This window comes from Neocloeon triangulifer, unplaced genomic scaffold, assembly GCF_031216515.1.
Source record: "Neocloeon triangulifer isolate White Clay Creek 2 clone unplaced genomic scaffold, ASM3121651v1 ptg000012l, whole genome shotgun sequence".
Lineage (NCBI taxonomy): Eukaryota > Metazoa > Arthropoda > Insecta > Ephemeroptera > Baetidae > Neocloeon > Neocloeon triangulifer.
The window spans coordinates 2,271,219-2,292,723 of record NW_026775554.1 but is presented as its reverse complement, the minus strand read 5'-3'; the positions used below and the strand labels follow the sequence as shown (position 1 = coordinate 2,292,723).

The window sequence follows — 21,505 nt, the reverse complement described above, 5'->3', positions numbered from 1 at the left end:
GAATTTTTGTGATAGCTCAAATATTACAAATTCTTCGAATATTAAACCCTCAAAACAAAATGTAAAAAATGTTGCACTCTTGTATGTAAAATTCTGCTGTTGCTGAGAGTTGTTAAAATTAATGAAAATTATTGTTTCGCTACTGTATCATAACAAGTCATTGTGGAAAAATTTCAATATTTGTTAAACAAATTATCTGTTTCAAACTCATCCTAATTTGTTTTGCAAATTTGTATTAAAAAATTTCATTTTAGACCTCTTCAAATCAATACCTGTTATTCTAGGTTTACCTAATTAGAACTGAACAAAATTTTCTAAACAGATCGAAAGCCGAGTTAATTGCTGTGATTGTCAGTAGGTTTTAAAACCAGCTCTGCAGATCGTGGGCTAAAATTTGCAAGGGTACATCCCACGCGCATCAAGTGTAGCGAATTTTCAGCCGAGTGCGAAATGTACTTATTTCCTCTGCACACGCAATCACAGTGAACGATAATTTTTTGCGTTTCTATCAGCCCATTTTTCACTATCATCGATCAGACCATTGAAACGAGGCAAGACCTCCCCGGAGACGCCAAAATCACTATTGAATGTGAGAATTTATTTATCGAGAAAGGAATACATTATTGCGAATGAGCGCGCGCAAGCTTGTCTCCAGTGCATTCAATTCCCCCTTGGCTTTCCAGTTTACATCGATACTCTCAACAAGCCTCAAACAAGTCAACGAAGTAGGTCAATTGAATGCAAAATAACAACGATTAACTCCCCAATCAATGCCAATGAGTACTTGTTTTTGCATTGAAAAAGGCAATCATTCCAAATACATCAGACCATTGTCATGGAGCGAGATCGATTCTCTGAAATGGTAAAAAAAACGACTCTTGATGAAAACGCATCAGGAGCAGAATCTCAAATATATGATGCTAATTTTTTTCAAAAGCATTATTGGAATTGGTAATTACTAATTGTCTGAAAACGCAGAGCAGAGATTTAAATTAATTCAATCAGGAAATGAAAATATGAAATTGGTCATTCTAAATTATTATTGTTGTTTATTTGTCACGTTGTTCGCATTCAATTTTTTTAAACAGTTTTTACTAGTTTGTCAAAAAAACCTCTTATCATTTTATTTAGTTTTTTTAGTCCATTTTACTTTGCTCCGATTCTCCTAGTATAAAATTTTGTAAGCTGTTCTTATCTCTCCTGGTAAACAATTATGTTGCATCACTGGAGTGAGTTTGAACAACAATCAAATGCGAGCCAACTAATGGGTCAAGTAATCTGGTTGGAGTCGCACGCAGAAGACGAATTGTAATGCACGGCGAGCAAATATATACAACGAGTGAATTCCCTCTTTGTGCACGGCGAGTAGTAAAGTAACCTACGTGTGTGTGTGCCTTGCTTGCGTCACTTTCCCTCGTGCAGCGCCAGGTCGGAAATCATGCGGTGTCAACAGCGTTCAGTTTATCCTTCAGGCCAGTCAGTCGCTCGCTCTCGTGCGATTTGCAGCGGGACGTGCTTTCGCAAGTTCAAAGGAGAGAGAGAGATCGTTGCAAAAATCAGCTGGCCGTGAAGCACGATGCTTATACCTGAGCTGTGATCTTTGCCAATAGTAAGTTTTTTTTATTTCTAAAAATACAATAAAAATTTCTTTTTTGTTTTAGTTTTAAAACGAGAGATTTGATTTTAGTTGAAATTGCATCAAAATTCATGCACTTTCAGTTAATATAAGAATAATTAGAAACAATAACATCTCAAGGTCTCATAATAATAAATCATTGTATATTTAAAGAAATTAAATTCCTCTTGAAATATTTTTTTGATTTTGAAATAATCAAGTTTTAATTTATTACCAACCGAGAGCTTTCAATTAAAAGTTTTATTAATTTTGAGCCCCAAATACGCACATTTAATCTCTAAAAGGGTTAATTTTATGATCAATATGTGGCCAAATATTAAATATTTGTACTACAAAATAAAATGAATTCCGATTGGATTGGGAAATTAATGGTAGCTATTTAGCTACAGTTATTGGAAATTGTACATGTTGAACTCCTTCAAGCAAGATATAAATACGTGCGCATATTACACAATCTACAATTTATAATGGCGACTGTAAAAGAATTGTGAACATATTTTTTTCCCACGTAGGCAGCGGAAAATCTAGAAAGATTAAATTTCCTGATAATATCGCAATTTTTCCTCTGTGAACGAGAAAGTTGTAGCAAGTAAGTTGGCTGGAAATCGCCTACACATATATTTTTATTTTATTTTGCAACGCCAAGTTTGTTCCACTTGAATCTGAAGCGCCGGATGTGCTTTTCCCAGCTCTTGTTTAATTTGCCCCCTTTTCCGGCGGTCCAATAAATGAGCCTCTGAAAATACGAAATGACGTCGACAGTTATTGTTATTTTTACAGCGCCACGTTTCCCTCAAAATATTAAATAAATGAAAAATATGCGTCATAAATCTAAAGCTTGCAACCCCTTTGTCCGCAGCAAAAAGATTTTTGCGTTCGGAATTAATTTTAATCGCTGTTAATTAAAACTGTGTAGGCCTTTTGAGCTGCGCCTTTGAAACGCGTGCTCGTCTTTTCGGGGCAAATCCCGGCTCGTCTCTCGGGGCGCTGCATCTGCATGCGTGCGAATAGCTGCAGCTCGGGCACAGCAGGGGTGCCGCCCGTGCAAATAGTTGTTGCGAAAGCACCCCTAGCTGAATGCCGACGGTGCTGCGTCGGAGACGGATTAATTGGAATTAGAAGAGAGTGCGGCCGTTATTTGTTTGCCGTTTTGTTCTCCGTCCGCATTGAATATAAGAGCCAAAGAGCCGCGCTGCTTTGCACCCGCGCATAATTTCACTCTCGCGGCGCAAATGCTACAAACATTTAATAAATTCGAAACGAAAAATCAATAATTTAATAACACGCGCTCGTCCCTCGTGAAATAGGGCATCGCGTCGGATTTGCAATTTCACGCGTGTGAATTTTATGACACAATAAGTTCATGGTGCGCAGCAGCGTCTGATTTCGCGCCCTCCGATCAATCTGTACAGGATTTATCTTTATCGCGCGCGGCGAGTGCTGGGAAAAATTCGCATTTTTTCCACAACTGCCGCCGGCCGACGCACATGCCGGAGAGAAACGCTCTCGTCGTCCCACGCGCGCCCGTTTATGCCGCTCCGCATGTGGCTCACAATGAGGACGCTGCGATTTATGATGCAGCCGATCAAAAAGGGCCAAAATACAAAAGAGCCCTGCCGCTTTGTAAATAATTTTTGATGAAAATTTGCTCTGCGAGAATAAAAAAAAACTGCCAGCTGAGCGGGTTTAACTTTGAAGTGAGAGAGAGCACTCTCGGGCTGTTGAATTTTCACTCTATAGCTTTTTTTAGGAAAATGTACTTCAAGGCAAAAAGTATCAAGTTAATTTAAAAGAAAAACACGCTTTTTAAATAAGGATGAGAGAGCTCTAAATTTTAACTTGTGATGAAATGGAGAGGAAAACAACCACGCTTGCTTGAACTAAACATCAACTTAGGAAAAATAATTAGGATTCGAATGAAGCAAAAATCTAAACTTAGATTTTTCACTTCCTTTTTTTCAAATCATTTAATTTGGAATACAAAAAAGTCTGTTAAATTTGTTTCAAATATGATCAAGAATGTCTCAAATTTAACAAATTTGAATCTTATTCATTTTTTCATTGCTAGAGTTTTGTAGGAAAAAAAATATTAACTACCACGATATTTGTTTGCAGAGATAAATTAATCACAAGTGCTTAAAATGTAACTAAATTTTCTCAGAAAATAGGAAAATGCAAAAACCACACTTCAATGAAACTTCTCTCCAAATTTTATGGTTCCCAAATTTTCTGGTGCCAAATCAGTTGAAGGGTTATTGGTTATTAAGGAATATATTAGTGGATCACACACCTTTGCCGAGAAATTTTTGTCAAAGTTTAAATGCGATCTAACGTTTTTGTGAAAATTTTACATAAGCGAGTGAGATGTTAAAACTTGAAATGCGTTTTGCTCTTATTCTTGTAGTCTACACTATTAGTTTGTATGGAAGATTTAGCGGCCCTGAGGTGGTTTTTATCCTCATTAAATTTTAATAGTAAATGAAAATAATAACAATATTTTTGTTTTTAAAGGCAAAGTTAGAAATTAATTATTGATTTCCAGACTTTTTATGTAATTATTTAATTAAACTGCTATTCTTTCGCAACAGTTTATTTTTTGTTGCTGTAAATGTATGAACATGTTTAATATTATAATTAAAAAAGTATAATAAACTCTTGATTATAACCACATAATGCTACTTATTATGTAGATATCTATGGGATCTCGATATCTATTACTAAATATTTCAAAAAATGTTGTTATTTTATAAAATCATTGAAATCCCATGGAGTCATTTTGTCAAGAGATTCTTCTAATAGTAAATGATTTCACATCATTTAATGCATTATTCAGCGTAGTAATCTTGGCACATGCTATATTGTAATTGCTTCAGGGAGATACTTGTTACTTCAGTTTTCTCAACTTGGAGAGGGAGAAGGGTCAGGAGGGTGGCGAGAAAGTAGTACCCAACAAGAAACTGTAGATTTTATCTTGCCGCAGTATTTTAATTGATAGTTCATAAACATAAACCAAAAGAGCTGCGCGCTGGTAATAAATCCAAAAATAATAATGCCCGCGCCGAGGCTGTTGAGAAATTTTCGCGATGAGCCATAAATCAAAATGTGCGAAAATTATATGTGCGGCGTAACGCGTTGTTTCCAAAAGCCAGGTGCAGTCCTTAAGCTCGGGTGTCTGCGCCGCCGACTTGGTTCATAGATACGCCGGCCGGCAATGAGAATTGACCTAGATCGTGTACCTCTCTGCGTTTGTCATGCTCAGGTGTGTAATTTAATTCATCAAGGTTGGCGCTTTGCTGGATAATACGCCGCCGAGACTGACTTTGACTCTCGCACAATCTGCCCATAGCTCACGAGCTGAGGTCAGCGAATTTTGGCCGGGGCCTCTCCTTCATCCATTGTCTTATTCGTCTGAACGGCATCTTGCGTGCGTGTGTCTTTTCGCTCCTTCATCTGCTTGGCGGAATGGATTTTTTTACTTTACTTGTGAAAATTTTCCGCTCCGCTCGGCCGTCGGTGCTCGGCGGCTGAAATTTTTGTTCATTAAGCGCGAGCACTTAACTTTTCCTCCTTTCCGCGTGCTGGCATTTTATTAAACTTGCACGCAAACATATATACGCGCGAAATTTTGTGTGTGTTGTTCAGCACACATGTTCTATGTCTATACGTGTAACAGCAGCCGTGGCGGTAATAAAACGACGACAATGGAGCAGTAATCATTTTCTAATGCGCCGAATCCGGTGCCGTCATGGAAATATGATGATCACCGATGAACAGATATTAAATTTCGCAGCCACTGACAATGAGTGCCACTGGGAATTGGGCAAGCTTTGTGCGAAACAAATCACAATTAAGCTCGGTTCATAAAAAGGTGAAGTTAAATTCATTGTTGAATTATATTTAAAGAACATTTTAATAAAATAAAATGTACAAGTATATTTTCATTTTCAAGGGTTTCATTATTATTGTTGCTTATAACATCACATTGTTTACATTTTGATTGTTGGAATCAATTTGTTTGGATTGGACAAAACGGCACTACCACTAGAAAGAAATTTTGCTAAAATTTTCAAGAGTAACATTATTTCTGAAAATTTTGTCACTCTAGGTTATAATTTTTTTTTTAAGTCATATATTTTTCATCCCATTTAATAATTAATTAATATCATATTTTACTTCAACGATTATTAAAATTTATATAAATACATCTTAATTTGTTACATTTTCTTACCTTCAAACAAAGGCAGAAAGTTGACATTTGCAACAACAAAAAACTACTTATTTCTGTTTCCTGTGATGATGTGCGTTTTAGCAGACCTCTGCTGGTTGTGATACCCTTTCTGCCCATTTTACCAATTCAATTTTTTCATGTATGACTTGCGTAGAATAAACAACAATATATGTCTTTAAATTATTAGCAAATTCCAAAATGATGATTAAATAGTTTTCCAACCATCCAGAAACATTGGATTTAATTACAGCTCAGTCATCCTATCCTAATTCTTTCTGGTTTATTATAGAGAAAATTTATAAAAATGGTAAATTTTATTAAAAATAAACTGTTATTTGGCTATGTTTATGTTTGAATTATTTAAAATTTAAAATTCATTCGAACAACTTTTCCTTTCCAAACGCGCAGGTTTCATTTGTTTCATTCATACATTTCCTTAAAAGGAGTCAACTTTTCCGGCATTGCAAAGTTTTTGACAAGTGTGAAACTTTTTAAACATTTTTTACAAAAACCAACACTCATTTCTAACTTTTACGAGTTAGTTAATTACATGCTTAATAAAAATGAAATAAAATTTGAATTTCTTGAATATATTTGATCTATTTTTGCCATTTTTTTTTTAATTCTAAAATCTTACAACCGTTCCACATTTGAAAGAGTAATCTTTTTTTATTATTCCACCAAAATGAATAAAAAAATGATTTTTTTAAAGCCAGCTGAAAATGCAAAATCCCCTCGGCAGCTTCGCACCCTCGACGACGCCCGGAGATGGATGTCCCTTGTGCAATTAATCATTCGGCCCGTTTGATATTGTTCGCGCAGAACCTTTTTCTGCCGCGCCGACCTGATACGCACTCACGAGAATAGAAAGGGCTCGCACTCACACACACACATAACAATAATAAATCAACAAAGCGATTTCCTGCTCGATTCGCCTTATCGCACTCTCCACGGCAGAAAACAAAATACTGTACATATTACGACGGCACTCAAATTCGCATTTGCTGCGTCCGCCGCCTAAATGCTTGCAACATACGAACCCCCTCTAGTGCCAACAACTACCCCCCGTTTTCGCACGCTGCTTTTGATTGATCTCAGCCCCAGGGAGACCCTAATTGTCCCTAAATTATTTGCCCTAAAATATTTATCTCATTTTCCCTAAATTTCATTTCACCTAAAAAATTTACTTAAAAAAAATGCTGTCCCCAAATGTCCCACGAATGCAAACAAATCTTAGCTCTTTAGTTTCATAAGGAAGAATGCGTATGAAATTGATTAGTATATTAAATGTATAAAACTGACGAGTAATATTTATATTCCGTTCATAATAGGCTCCACATTACAAATAGCTTTCACTATAGTTTTCAAGAATTTGCAGGTCGAAAAGCCCCACCCTGAATTGTGTAGTAATTTATTGGTACAATTAACATTGATTCATAAATTTTCTTCAAATTTTAAGGAAAATATTTTAGGCGGAATGAAAAAAAATTAGGGGAAGTTTTTTTAGGGGCTCTGAATTTAGAGGAAATGAAGAAATTAGTTTTAGGGGAAATAAATTTATGCACAATAACGGCGACTCCAGCAGCCCCAAAATACACATTCAGCCAAGTTTTGACGTCATTGGTTGGTTGGTTGGTCGATTCAGGGCCCACCGGTTGGGCTTCGGGGCCCATTTACTCCACACAACAATTGCAAACCCAATCAGTGAAATCTAATTAGCACCGAGTTGTAAATCCACTACTTGCTCCATTTAGTCGCAATTAAAACCAAAAGCTGTTTCGCCCTCGGGCCGTTTGCGTTTCTCGCCGCGCGCGATGTGCCAATCAATTGGCCATTATATTTTGCGATTTGTTTGCGAGCGCCGCCTAAATTGGCCACACGAATAAACACACAATCTGTGGTGTTGCAGACTGCCGAGGAAAAAAGCACGAGTAGAAACACACAATGCAGCAACTCATCCAGCAGCCAGCAAAACAGCCGAATCCTGTCGCTGGTCTGCTCAACGTCAAGGTCCCTGCTCTCGGCAAAAAGAGCCGCCTCGCCAACTGGAAGGTACGTTGCAAAATTTAATCGCCATGCCTAATTTGGATCCAATCAATACCGAGTTTTTTTTTACCGATCAGCAGGCATATATGAAGTTGTGTATTTTAATCGAGGTTTTCCTATAAATATGTGCAAATTGCAGGTATGGAGGTCGTTCTGGGTGACGGCGAAACGAGCGCGGTGCCCAAAGGGTTTGCGAGGAGTGCAGCTGAGTTTGGCGCCGCTAAAAGACATGCACTTGGAAGAGCCCGAGGGCAAAGTCAGCAAGGTTTTCATCCCCTGCGGCAGTTGCATAAAAAGGACTTCGTCGAGGTAAAATATTATAAAGTCGATTTTTTAAGGTTTTAACTTAAAGTAAAAGTCAGTTTTATCCTCGTTGAAAAGTTTTGTTTGGTGAAAAACGAAACGACTCCTCAATAAACAAAACTTTTCAACGAGGATAAGCCTGACGATTTGTTTTTCACGAACATTTCCTTAAGTGCTCATATCTTTCCTAAATTGAAAGCTCTTAACGTTGTTTTTCCTTTACTGATAATGCTCTGTTAAAAGCAGGAATTTTAGTTTTACTATAAAACAAAACTTGAAATACGTTGATGAAAAGTAAAACTGATTGTGAGTAAAACTAAAAGTTTACCGCGACAAATGGAAGTTTAATATTTTGTTTTATAGTTGGAATCCTGCAAAAAAAAATTAAATTATTATTAAGTTTACAAATTAACGCGTGTCTTATAATCTTTTGAAAACGAATGTCAAGTTGGAGATACAATGGATTTTTGATTAATAAAATGTCGAACAGAAAATATTCCATAAATAGCATATTTTTTCAATTTCACTCGGAGCTTTTTGCACAATTTGCGTTAAAATTAAATGACGCGCAATATTAATTGAAGTCTTACTTTCTTTCCATTCAAATTAGTTTCAGCACAAAAATAAGACCAATTTTTATCTTTCCAGGAACAAAAGCTACGTCTTTGCAATTTTCCCATCAGCCAGTTCCTCCGGACCCGCCCTGATGTACCTGGCCGGAAGGTCGGAGAGCGAGTCTGAGCGGTGGATGCGCGACATCAACAAATTTCTCGACCCCAACTTCATAACAGGTACGAGCACGTTTGAAAAATTCATAACCCTTTATGGAACAGCACAGGCGGTGCATGAACACGCATTAAGCAGCCGCACCTTGATGAATAAATCGCACCTGCAACACACATTTATATCGGTCCGCAGAAATCGATGACGTGGCGCAGTTCGAAGTGACTGCCCTGCCGTGCGCCCTGAACGCGGCCGTCGGCATCTCAGGGATGGTGGGACTGCTGGGGCTGCGACCCTCCGGACTGGCGTTGCGGACGCAGTCGGCCGAGGGCGAGACCAAGCTGGGCCACCTGCTGGGCGCGTGGGGCTGGAGGCAAATCGATCACGCGCGGTGTCGTCTGGCCGCGGCGGCCCTGCCCGAGGACGACGGCAAGATCTGTGTCATCAGGACGACCAGGTACAAAAAACGATCTGCTGCAAATCGGCTCCTCATTTGAATTTCATTCGCTTGCCAAGTTTGTTTGAGAGTTAAAGACCCTGATGGCTTTAGCGGTTGGGCAGTTAACCTGGAAAGCGGCGGTTCTTTATGTGAAACTGTGGCGCGGCGCACGTGTGTTGGCCGCACCCGCGCCTCTCCAGCTCGTTTTTCGCTTACATTTAAGGCATATTTATAGTTTTTGGTGTGCGAGCCACACAATAATGCACTCACGGCTACTGATATTGACTGAAATAGCTATCTTGTTCAGTGGTGCTCGGCGAATTGCCAATAACCTACATTTGGTAATTACACACACACAGTCTCTGTACTATATGCAGTTGATATTTTCATATAAATTTGTTGCTCCAAGTAATAATTCAAAGTGCCACACACTCGAAATGCCTACTCCAAATTGCGCATTGTTGTGTCTGAATCAATGTGCGCCGCGTTAGTTGCTCCGCTCGGCACCAGCACACATGAATAAGTTTTTAACTTTATGTGCCCGTCCGTCCGCTCTATTTGAAAAATAAACGTATGCTCGCTCTTTCCCGCTGCTTTATTTTACTCGCGATTTAAATATTTGCTCGAGCGATCATGATGTCCGTTTTTTGTTCCATCTTTAAATTATTGTGGCAATTCGCGTGTCTCATTATTAACTCAGTCTGTTTCCGAATGGTGCCGGCGACATGACCCTCTTCTGCGCCCGAGGCCGGCATTTGGTCAAGGCGTTGCAGACCAAGACCGCCTCGCTGCTGTCCACCCTGCAAAGCGACGCCGGAAAACGGGTGCGCCGCGTCAGCCGCAGCGAGGGCGACCTGCGATTCGCGTTCGCCCTCATGCACAAAAACGCAGAGGCCGATTCCGCGACCGCCAAAACCAAAAAGTGGATTGAAAAGGTCAACGCTGAGAGCCAACCTGCGTCGATGCCTGCAGGAAATCCTGTAAGAAAATTAACGCTTCATTATTATTTAATAATTTTATTAAACATTTAAAATTGATTCGCCGTTATTTGTCAGAAGACAGTCTTCGGCATTGATCAGAAAATTTTTATCAGAAATATCGTGTTAAAAAATTTGAAAAATAACAATATCAATAATGTCGGAAATTTATTTATTTTTGTATTCGTGTTTTGTAAAGGTCGTGTAAACGTAAAATTTTAAAATTATGAAAGCTAATTGTGATCATTTTATTTTCCATGACGAAAATCACAAAAAAGGTGGCTTTTCATTTAAAGAAGACAAAAATATCTTCTTATGTCTTTTTTTCTGATAAAAAGGGGTTCATCATTTTTTTTTTTTTTTTTTATAATTTCTCAAATTACAAATGTGTATTTTGATTTTTCAGTACTTGGACAACATTATTTCTTTAAACCGTGTGAGATGCAATTCTGATCGGAATCCGTGCGATCAGGGCACTCCCACCAGTGGCATCACCAGTCTCTCAGGATCACCATCCGATGGCGGAATATCTGAGGACGATTTGCAAGACTTTGATGAGCCAAATCCTGATGACTTGTAATGTCAATTAGCAAATATTTTTATAATAATCATTTAAATATAATTTATAAAAATTTTAATAATATTTTTTGTTTATATAATTTATTTTTATTTACACTTGGATTAAATTTTAAATTTAATTATAATTTATAAAAAATAATATTTTATAAAATCAATTTTTTTTTTAAATCTTCTAGTCATTATTAATTTACACAATATGTAGATTATAATTTTAATTTAACTAATTTATTTATGGTCTGAATCTAATCTTTGTTTTACATTTCCTGATTTTTAATTGCATGCTGAGGACCGCATTTTTTTTTTAAATTCTTCTTAAAGTAAATAACCAGCTATAGAGATGCTTCATTTCGCTCCTTTGGTCTCTAATAATGGGTCGCCAATAACCGATTAACTATTCTTTGTAAATTCAGAAATATATAAATTTTGAATTCTCTCTCGCACACAGTTTGGATCAAAGACGGATCTCCAATGTTTCGACGGCCTCGGGCGTGTACGAGACAATTGAAGACGACATGGAAGACAGAGGGCCAGCGAGGGTCGATGAGCCGCCCCCTCTACCCCCGAGGGAGTACAAATTGTACGCTAGAAGAAGACCTGGGGGACTGCATGCCTTTCTTCGACTCCATAGGTAAACCAATTGGCCACTTACATTTTTCCTCGGACCGGCCTTTTCTAAATTCCTCCTTTTTTTTCAGACTTTGGAGGAGCAATTCTGAAAATCACGTCGTCGCTCACTCGGAAGGCGAAGAGGACGCGGCGGGTTCTTCGGATGTGATTTACTCCGAGTTGAGTGACCCGCCCGAGAGCCCAGGCAGCTGCCCCGACTCGGAGCAAGACCTGAAGGTGAGCAACCTGCAGCACTCGTCCTCCTGCTCCAACCTGCCGCAGCAGCGCCCTGAGGAGGCCCTCGAAGAGTCCATCTACCTGTCCATGAACGCTTGCCAGCCGCGCAAACGCGTGAGCAGCGAGTCTGCGACTTTCCTGTCACGCAGGAAGGACCAGAAAATCGTCGGCGGCGACGTCACCTCCAATTCGCACGACAACATTTACGTGACCATGAACATTATCGACAGAAAGCAGTCGCTCACAAGCGAGATTTACGCGCTCGTGACTGGTATAGAACCATCTGCGAATAAAACGAGCGGCCCATGATGAGATGTGCCGGGACTTTTCCACTGTTTAATTGCACAGAATTGCTCACATCAATAATGGAGGACTCTGTGTTGAAAAAAGACTGTTAAGTGCTTTTTGCACAAAAATAACGTGCAGCAGGGTTAAATTTCATGCAATTGTATACCATAATTAAAGCAATGTTTTATTTTCTCGCAATTTTTTTCTCTTCGCGTTAGGAAAATGCAATCCCAGCGGCTGTAGCTGCCGCCAAATTAGCGCAATGAGTTAATTTTGAGAAAGATTTTACAGCTCTTTCGACGCTATATTGCGTGGGGATGATACGCCTGCCGGGATAGACAAGAGTATAATAAAACTGCTCTCTGCACAGCATCTCGGCTGCCAACCAACTTTATTCAATCGCTCTCTTGTTCATCATAAAACTGTGCAAACGCTCTGTCCAAATTTAACATTTACAACAATTTTAAACAATATGGCTTTAAAAAATTTCATCTTGCGACGGAGTCTCGCAGGTGCTCGGTCTCAGATGTCGATGTCCATTCACAAATCTTGATTAAAATCAGACAAGAATTGCGTTTGGACAATCAATGCCTGAAACTCAAGGTAGAAGTTCGTCGGACGTTCTCTCTGCGTGGTGCGTGATAGAACAATCGATTAAGTCGGGAGGAAAGGCAGGAAGGGAATTTAAAATAGCATTTTTTTTATTTAATCAATAGCTGGCACGGCTTCGGAAGCGATAGAGAAAAGTGCCAAAATTATCCGCCTTTACTGCGCGACCTTACGTTAAACGGCTCGTTTACTTTTGGTCACCAATTTGCTCTCAACTTGCTTGTTTTCCGGCGCTAAGCCGAACAGATCCCCTTTTACGTAATTTGTGTCTCGAGAAGGCGAGATGATGGAGAATTATTGTTCCCTATTATTCCTGGCTGCCATTATGCGGATATGCCATTATTTTAAACTTACAACGCCAGGCGTTCTCTCTCGCGCGCGCCCGTTCGCTCGCTCGCTGTGGAGAGAGCGAAAAAACGCATCACAGCGTAACTTACGGAAAATGAGATGACTCCAGTTAACCGGCGAGTAACGTATCGATCGGCGGCTATGCCTTTGCCCGCTGCTTGCAAACAACTACACAACTCGACGAGCCGGCAACCGCGTGTGTAGTCCGTTTGACACTACAGGGACCGGACGCGAGATTATGGTGATTGGAGTTCCCAAAGCGCACCACAAAATCTGAGGGTGCTTTTACCCTTAACCTTTTACCATCACGCAATCTTCTTCGTCGAGCGGAAAGATCAAATAAAAACGTCAAATACTTTAAAACGGCTCTCAACTTTTAACAAAGATAATTTATAAATTATTATTTCCACAGAGTACGAAAAAATCTCTCGGGACAAAACGAAAAGGAAAACTCGAGTTAAAGAGCTGCTTTTTAGCTTTAAGTACAAGTTAAATATTCAGGCGCGATCCCCTTAAAACGTTCCCATTGTGCCTGCTCTCTATGTACATATCGGTCTTTGAAGTCGAGGAATGCACGCGGCGCTCACAGCTCAGGCGCCATCGTAGGTGCAGGAATGCGCCTTTAACACAATTAACTTGCAAATTTAGTCCACGCTCTAAACGTTTCCGATTCTTTACTTTTGTGTGCGCGCCTGGCAAATATTTTGACTGCGGCCACTTGGCAGAGAAATTCCCTCCGCCGGCGAAATCTTTACACAATTAATTTTTCTTTGTTCCATCCAGCGCCTCAGAGCAAAAGGGAATAGCTCATATAAGGCGAAAGAATATATTCTCACCACGTGTATTGCCCCCATGGCGACTCTTTGATCTCAACGAATTCTTGCTTTCGCCCGCCCATGTGCTGACGATCGCAATTTATATCTTGCCTCGGCTATCAATTTTTCTCTGCGAGCGCAGCAGCTTCTTTTTGCCGGACTTGCAACCTTATATATATGAATTCTTCCTAATACGTCGAGACCGCCCCAAACCAGATACAAAACACGAACGCAGACAATGAAATTTTATTTCCTGCTGATAACGCACACACACGATTTCAAATTTTATGCAAAACAGATTCATTTCGGCCGAGAGCTGGGGAGATGAATAATAATTAAACTTTATTAACACCCTCCGCGCACGCATTTGTACGAGGACAATTTTACAGTGGATATTAACTTGGATTAGCGAAGTCTTACACATTCCATTTTCAACCGCTCCTCTTCCTTCCGAGAGCGGCGGCGAAGGCCATTGTGCTCGGCACTTTTCTAGCCCCAGCCTCCATTTCCAGAGCAGAGAACCGGCCATAAGCCTACCGACGACCCACGAAGGGCGAAACGCAGGAAATTATAAGTAGGTCGCTTGGACCCTTCTTTCGCAACGAAAGAAAAAAAGAAGCGCCGAAATATTGAAATATATATATAAACGCGGAGGGTGAAAAAAAAAAGAAAGGATGAAATCAAGCAAAACGTATTTTATCCCCCGGCTGGAGAAGAAGTGCAGTCGCAGCTTATTTGCGAAAAAGAAAGAAAGAAAGAAAGAAGGAAGGAAGGAAGCATAGGCATCAGGCCGCCGCGGCAAAATGTGACTCTTCTCCGTGTCCTCTAATGTATTGATTTATTTTCCCGAGTTGTTCATCTTCAAATCTGTTCGGCGAAATCACTCCCGTCCCCCGGCCGGACTCGCGAAGAGGCAACACAAGCGTTCCTCAACACGATTCGGCACCAGTATCGATCCCGCTCCCGCTCTCTGTCTCTCTCATTTCTGTCAGTTTTCCGGCTTAATTGTTGTGCAGTTGTCGATTCGAGGAGCTGCACCTCGCCGTGAAAAAGCACCGGCGGGGTGAGAAAAGGGAGCGAGCGTGGACGGAGGCGCCGCGTGCGAAATGTGCATCGAGCGAAACTCACCTTTGCTGCGGTCCACTCTCCAAAGTGCAGCCTTTGGGGGAGTGTAGGCGGAGGCGGCGCGGCCGTGCCGGCGGTGCGACGACGCCACGGCGGCTGCTCGGCAACTGCTGACGGAGTCAGCATCCAGAGGTCGAGCACACTGCCACCCCTGCCACCCCCTTGCCACCCCTGCGCGTTCTCCAGCAGCAGCAGCAGCAGCGGAGCAGCTCGTTCGGCGCGCGCTCTCTCGTTGGCTCCTCTCTCTCTCTCTCTCTCTTACTCTCTCTCCGCCACTATAGCCAGGGCGAAAAACTGGCACTCATTTCATACATTGTGTGTATATTCGGCGCCGCTTTTGCTTTTCGTAATCGTGCTTATCGTCATTATCATTCGGCTCACACGTCTTATGTTCCACCGTGAAATAATAAAACTTAACTTTTCATCATCCGCCGCCGCCGCTGCCTCTTTCACTCTCTTTCTCTCATTATGTTATTCGCTCCATTTCCGTCCCTGCTCTTTTATCTCTTCCATGGTTTCTTTCTGGGGTGAAATTTAAATAATTGATATGGCAGTGATATAGGCCCGAGGAATCTAGGGACGTGCGTTAAAGGAAGCGATCCCGGAGATATACACCACACTCGCGGCTCGTAACGCATGATTAAACTTGCGATTAGACTCTGCTGTGGGATGTTCAAAACTGAATTGCTCTCTCGCACCTGAATAATTGCGATGAGTGTGTTTCCGGAAAACGAGCCCGAGCCCCAAGAGAGCCCTGCTTTGTTTAAGCCGAGGACGACGCTTTGCATATTTTAAATTAAATTTGGGGGAAAATCACCCAAAAGATAAAGAATCCTCTTTGTTTCCCGCGCTCAAACGCTCCAAACTCGGAACGAAACGGAAATCAGTTCACTAATTGTATTGAAACGAAATTTTGAAAAGAAATCTTCTGAAAGTTAAATTTAAATTAGGATTTCCATTCACCAATTGATGAAAGCATAAAAATGTATTAAAAAAATATATATATAAACTATTTTGAATTTTTTGTTTGTTGAAAATGAGATAAATTCAAAATTTTCATTAAAAGCCTTTTATTTAAGATAAAAATTATTATTATTATTAAAAATTATTTCCGTGTTTTTCTTTTTTAGTTGAAAAGTTATAAACATTATAAATAATTATTGAAATTGTTAGCAGCAGTTTAACAGTAAATTTCAAGTGATATATAAGAGTAAAAACTACATAATAATTTACTAAAAAAGTTTATGGGCGGACAAAAGTTTAATTTTTAGCAGTCCAATTACTCCAGGAATTCTCCGGGCTCGGCGCCGAGTGAGTTAACTACTGCCATAAGTTGCGGGCGCAGAGTGAAATGGGTGCAGCGCGAAATAAGTCTGGTCGTCCTTTACAAGAAAAGGGTTATCCTGGGGCAACCAACCGACTGTTTAAATTGAAGGGCGTAATCTCGCGAAGGGAACTGCCCAGCCAGCCGCAAGTATAATTGGAATTTATAAAGCAGATTAGTGTATCCGCAGTTACGCACGTGTGTCCAAATAAATCTTCCTGAGAGCATCGATCTTTCGTGTCTCTGCGCGTGCACGGCAACGCGATTAAAATATTCAGATTTCTGGAATCGCCGCGGGAAATAAAGCGGCGGCGAAAATTCTCGGCGCGCGCGATTATCGGAGCAGCCGGGAAAATTAGAAAGGCCCCGAAGAGGTAGACGCGGGAGCCTTTTTCGCAACATGTCGGCCGGAAAAGTTGAAAGTTTTGTTGGTCGCGCAGGGGCTGTGAAAATATAAGAAGCGTCGCCAGCTTTTCTCGGACCAGCATGGCCAGATTGCGCTGTCCATTCATTACAATAATAAAACGAGAGCATACGAAGGGAAACTTTTTTACAATTCGGCGTCCGCCGCGCCGGAGCTGGAAGTGGTGTGCGCTGCAATCCCCCAGCATTTATGTTAACTAGCCTCCCCCAGCCCCCTGCACCGTCCAAGCACGCCACCACAAAGCACAGTTGCGGGGGAACAAAGGCATCAATAAACTGACCTCATCGCACACTACTACATACTCTGCACGTCCTGAGAGAGAGAGAGAGAGCAAATTCACGCCGGCCGTTTTCAAACACCAGGCATTGTTCAATTAAAACGAACGATTTCTTTCCGACAATCGGAGCGAAAGAGAGCAAGCGAATTCATTTCCATTTCATCAAGTCAAGTGATCCTCAAAACTTCGCAATGGCGCCGCCGCCGTCGCCGTGTGCCTTCCTACAATTAATAAAGTTTATATTCGTCGGATTCGCACTCAGCGCACACTTGAAATTTTTAATTGCCCTCGTAACCGATTATTAGACTTGCAAATTTTGCCACTCCGGAGCCAAAAATTGATTTTGTTTTTTGTTGGTGACCTGCCAGATTTGGTCACTTTGCAGACAATTCCACCAATTTAAGTTTGAAAATATTATCATTTTCTTTTTCAAATCCTGGCAAATTGTTTTAAATAATAAAAAGTGTTTTCGCTATTTAGAAATTTTCAATTAAAGATATTCCAATGAAAGTTTGTGCAGTTTTATTTTTTATTTTTTTTTTTATTTTGCATATTATTATATGTTTGTGTTTTAATTAAATAGCTCTAGCGATGATTTTTGTGTGTGTTTAAACAAACAACAGAAAATAAAATGATTATATTAATTATGAATGCTCTAATGATAATTAGCACGTGGACTAGTTTTAGTTTGGCAAGTCTCTGCATTTGCTATTATGTTTTGTTGCAACCCTATTGTGCGCTGGCAACCCTCTGGTGTACGCGCGTCGCCTGATTTATAGACGGGTCAAGAGGAATGGAATATTCGGTCAACCCCGCCCAACATTTGCTTGCAGACCATATTGCAGCCGAGGGTGTACGCTACATAAGAGAAATCGTCCTAGGGAGAAAATATCATCTGCACAATGGAGAGGTCCCGAGACAGAGTTATTGAATTTTTCAAGGGATATTATATGAGAAAGGGCAAAATTTAGAGTAGCAAAGCTGGAAAAATAAGTGATTTTATTCCTCTCAATGGCTTTTGGATTTTTTGCGTTGTTTTCGGCGGCGCTTATTCGCAATTCAAGGCGGACGGCGAAAGGGAAATTGATTTTATTGTGTCGGGGCAACGTGAAGAACATTTGCAAATATGTGTGTTACTGGGCAGCCGAAAGATCAGGCTCACGGACGGAAGCGCGTGTGTCTAAAGATGGTTAACCCACGTGGCCCCTGCCGCATCTGCAGCCAGCTAGACCCATTAGCACGGCAGTCTCCGACGGGCCAGTCACCATGGTTACCGTACAGTGACATGCTCAGAACAGAATCACTTGCGCGCGCGCCTATGCTATTATGCTGCACATTTGGGCAATCAAAACCTGCCACTGCTCTATAATTGTGCGTAACTTTCGGGAAACGCCGATTCGTTTCCGCACCGCTTCCGCCGAAAAATTAACCCGATTTCCACAGATAGAAGCAATCGATTTTTATATTATTTTCCTGGCGCGATTGATGGAGGCGTAAAAATCGTTTGACCCTTTATTTTTTGTCTCTCTCTCCCTCGCGGAAAAGGTAAAAGTATAAAAAGTCGCACGGATATAAAACGATAAAGTGAACTATCTCGCAGTGTGTATATGTCTGGTCGGTTCTTTAAGACAATATATAAAAAAGCATTGGGAATATAGCTGACGTCTTGGCACACCCCTCCGTTTGCTCGAGTTTTGTCTGGAGAATCAATTACGCTACGTATATCACACCTCTCTAGTACCTCTTGCCAGCCACGCTCCCTCTCAACACGAATCCGAGCCACGCGAACCGTTTCACCTCATGCGCCACTCTCGCACACCCAAAACTGTCCCCTTAAAATGTCCTTTATGGAAATTTAAATTCCGGTTTTATTATGATACGGGGGTCATTTTCATGCAAGTGCCAAAGGTGAAGGAAATTTATTGCACAGAATCACTTGCCACAAAGTGGGTTTTGAAAGAGAAGTTTTGGTCCCAATGAGACAGTTTTTAAATTAGTGAACTAAAAGAAAATAATAACATATTATTATTCAAATAAGATTTCGAGCAAAAGTTTTCAATGAAAACCAAATTCAAAATTTGGAAACTTAATTTATGGACTACAAAATGAAAAAGCCAAATAGGAAATATATTGAAAGAAATTTTGCATTTAAGTTGCAAATAAGGGTGTTATATTTATAGGCAGAAGCATCAATATCTATTGCTATTAATTAAATCTCAGTTAACATGGATGCTTTTGTAAATTGAATTTAAATCTCAGTTTCTGAATTATAAGTAATGATGATTAAGTGATGAAAAAGAGATACTGTGATCAGAATTTAAAAGTGAATATAATAATAGAATTAAGAGGAGATAGAAAATTACAGATTATTTCAATTAAAAATGAAAATTTTTAGGAAATTTTAGCAAATTAGGTATCGTAAAATTAACAATGCTCCTTAAATTTGAAAAAATCATGAATAGACCTTAGTGATTAAACCTGCCAAAAAAGAAAAGCAACTTATATAAAATCTTGAAATAGATATCAATTTTGAAAATTTCAAATTTCACAAATAGTCTTCAATGTTTCAAACAATATTAAATTAATAAATACGTTACTCTATGGTTTCTCCTGAAGACTTATTAATATAATTTTTTTTTTATAGACTTCCTGATACTTCCAAATTATGAGCTTTGCTTTGATTTAATTTTTGTCCATAGCAATGGCCAAAATTTGAGTTTGCTAATAGAAATGGCAAATTTTTGTGCTTCCTGAAAACATTATCAAAATCAATGTTACCATTTTAGATCCAGAACGATTTTCAACATAAAAGAGCAGTTGGCAACCCTCGCAAAATTTGATTTTCCCTGAAAACCATAAAATCGAATCTCATTATTATCAAGTTGACCACATAAGAGTAAAGCTCAAAATTTGCGTCCTTCAACCCACTTTGGCGAATTTACTAAACAGTAAAATGGACAACAAAATGTGATTTTCAAATAATTGCTCCATAAATCACAAAGTGCTCTTGGCATTAACAACAAAAATCCACAAATTTGTGTCAACCTTCTTTTACAAAAGTACTTAATAATTAATTCATTGCTTAAGTTTGTGGAACAACTTTTGAATCGAGCGGTTGTTTGGGAAACAGCTTGTTAAGTTTGTGCATGTAAACAATTAATTAGAATTATTATTGCTCCCCGAATCTGCTGTTTATTCTCACTCTGTATATTATATCGCTTTGGCGAAATTTCGCGTGTGTTGCGGGTTTCAGCCGATTAATTGCTTTATCAACGGCGAAACAGGAGGCGGCAAGCATTAAAGATTAAAAGCGTTTCGCGCGCGCCCGAGAGAGAGTTTTATGCACGCGGGTGTATCAAGTAAATCCCTTCTTCCTCCCATACAAATAAGATTTGCAGGCGCCCTCGGCGTCTCAAACGGCGGCTGCAGAACAAGTAAGTCTTCTCGGTGTGACCCAAAAACTTTCCACATGCGCACAACTCTTTCAAACTCTTCTCGCGAGAGAGTCAAAATCGAAAGTGGATTGGTCAGAGAGATCCACCCTCTTCTTCTTTTTTACGGAACATATTATTTATCCGGGCTGGGGCAAACGTAATTACCGACGCCGGGCCGGGGTTACGACGCGAGAAATTGGCTTGCATCAACACACAAAAATATAATAAAAATCAAACTTTACGCCCGAGTTTAAAACGTCGTAAATTTTCCCAGAGAAAAAATTGCCGGAGGAAAAAATTGTGACCCAGATCGAGGGAATACATAATAATGTGAACTTAAGGGAAGGGATACGAAATTGGGGTGTGTTGCGAAGAAGGAACGAACATATAATAATGATAATAGTAATATCTGGTGCTAATGTGGTATTATGCAAAGTTGAGTTGCGCGCTTACTAATTGCATTGTCAAGCGGACCGCCTCATTATCGCTAATGTCTGCGAGCGCCAACTCGTCGACTTGCCCTCTCTCCCAAATATTTTGTATGCATAGTCGCGTTTCATCTCGTGCAATAACCGCCCCAGCCGCCCCCCGTGTGCACCCCATGGAGGAAAAATTAAAGGAGCGAGTAGTGTTGCGACTCTGGAGATGCTGCCGAGAGAGAGCGAGAATGTTTCACCCCAGCCAACACCGAACACACACACACGCAATAGTTAATCAAAATGCAAAACGCGAAATGAGAAGTTTGAAAATTCCCATTTCAAGATCGATTTTCCCTGCTCCTCTCGGAAAGTTTATGTATGTGTGTGGTGTGGCCGTGTGCGGGAGGAGCGCCGAAAAGTTCATAAACGCCTTTTCTCGCGCGCTCGCTGCGTGCACTTCTGTTTTGCTGCAGCAAAGCCAGATTTACTGCCAACTTCAAAGGCCTCGCGTTTTCCGGCCAAAATTTTCGGCAGCCTTTTTCTCATTTTATGCGCCGCGTGCACCAGCGTTTCCCGCGCCCCTGGAGACTCAAAATAAAAATGCAAATCAGGTCTCGGGGTTGTAACGCTCGAGTTAAATGTGCCGGAAAAGCACCAAACGTCAGAAT

The 21,505-nt window shown here is 40.3% G+C and overlaps 1 protein-coding gene across 1 annotated transcript; it reads left to right on the top strand.

The window, feature by feature from the left end:
• The first annotated feature begins 1,476 nt into the window (after window positions 1-1,476).
• On the top strand, window positions 1,477-12,260 carry LOC132196905 (uncharacterized). The gene is made up of 9 exons (XM_059619843.1): window positions 1,477-1,609; window positions 7,774-7,916; window positions 8,050-8,219; window positions 8,862-9,004; window positions 9,132-9,393; window positions 10,076-10,355; window positions 10,759-10,928; window positions 11,377-11,559; window positions 11,627-12,260. The coding sequence occupies exons 2-9, from the start codon at window positions 7,809-7,811 to the stop codon at window positions 12,081-12,083; spliced, it is 1,773 nt and encodes a 590-aa protein (XP_059475826.1). The 5' UTR covers window positions 1,477-1,609; window positions 7,774-7,808; the 3' UTR covers window positions 12,084-12,260.
• The last annotated feature ends 9,245 nt before the right edge of the window (window positions 12,261-21,505 follow it).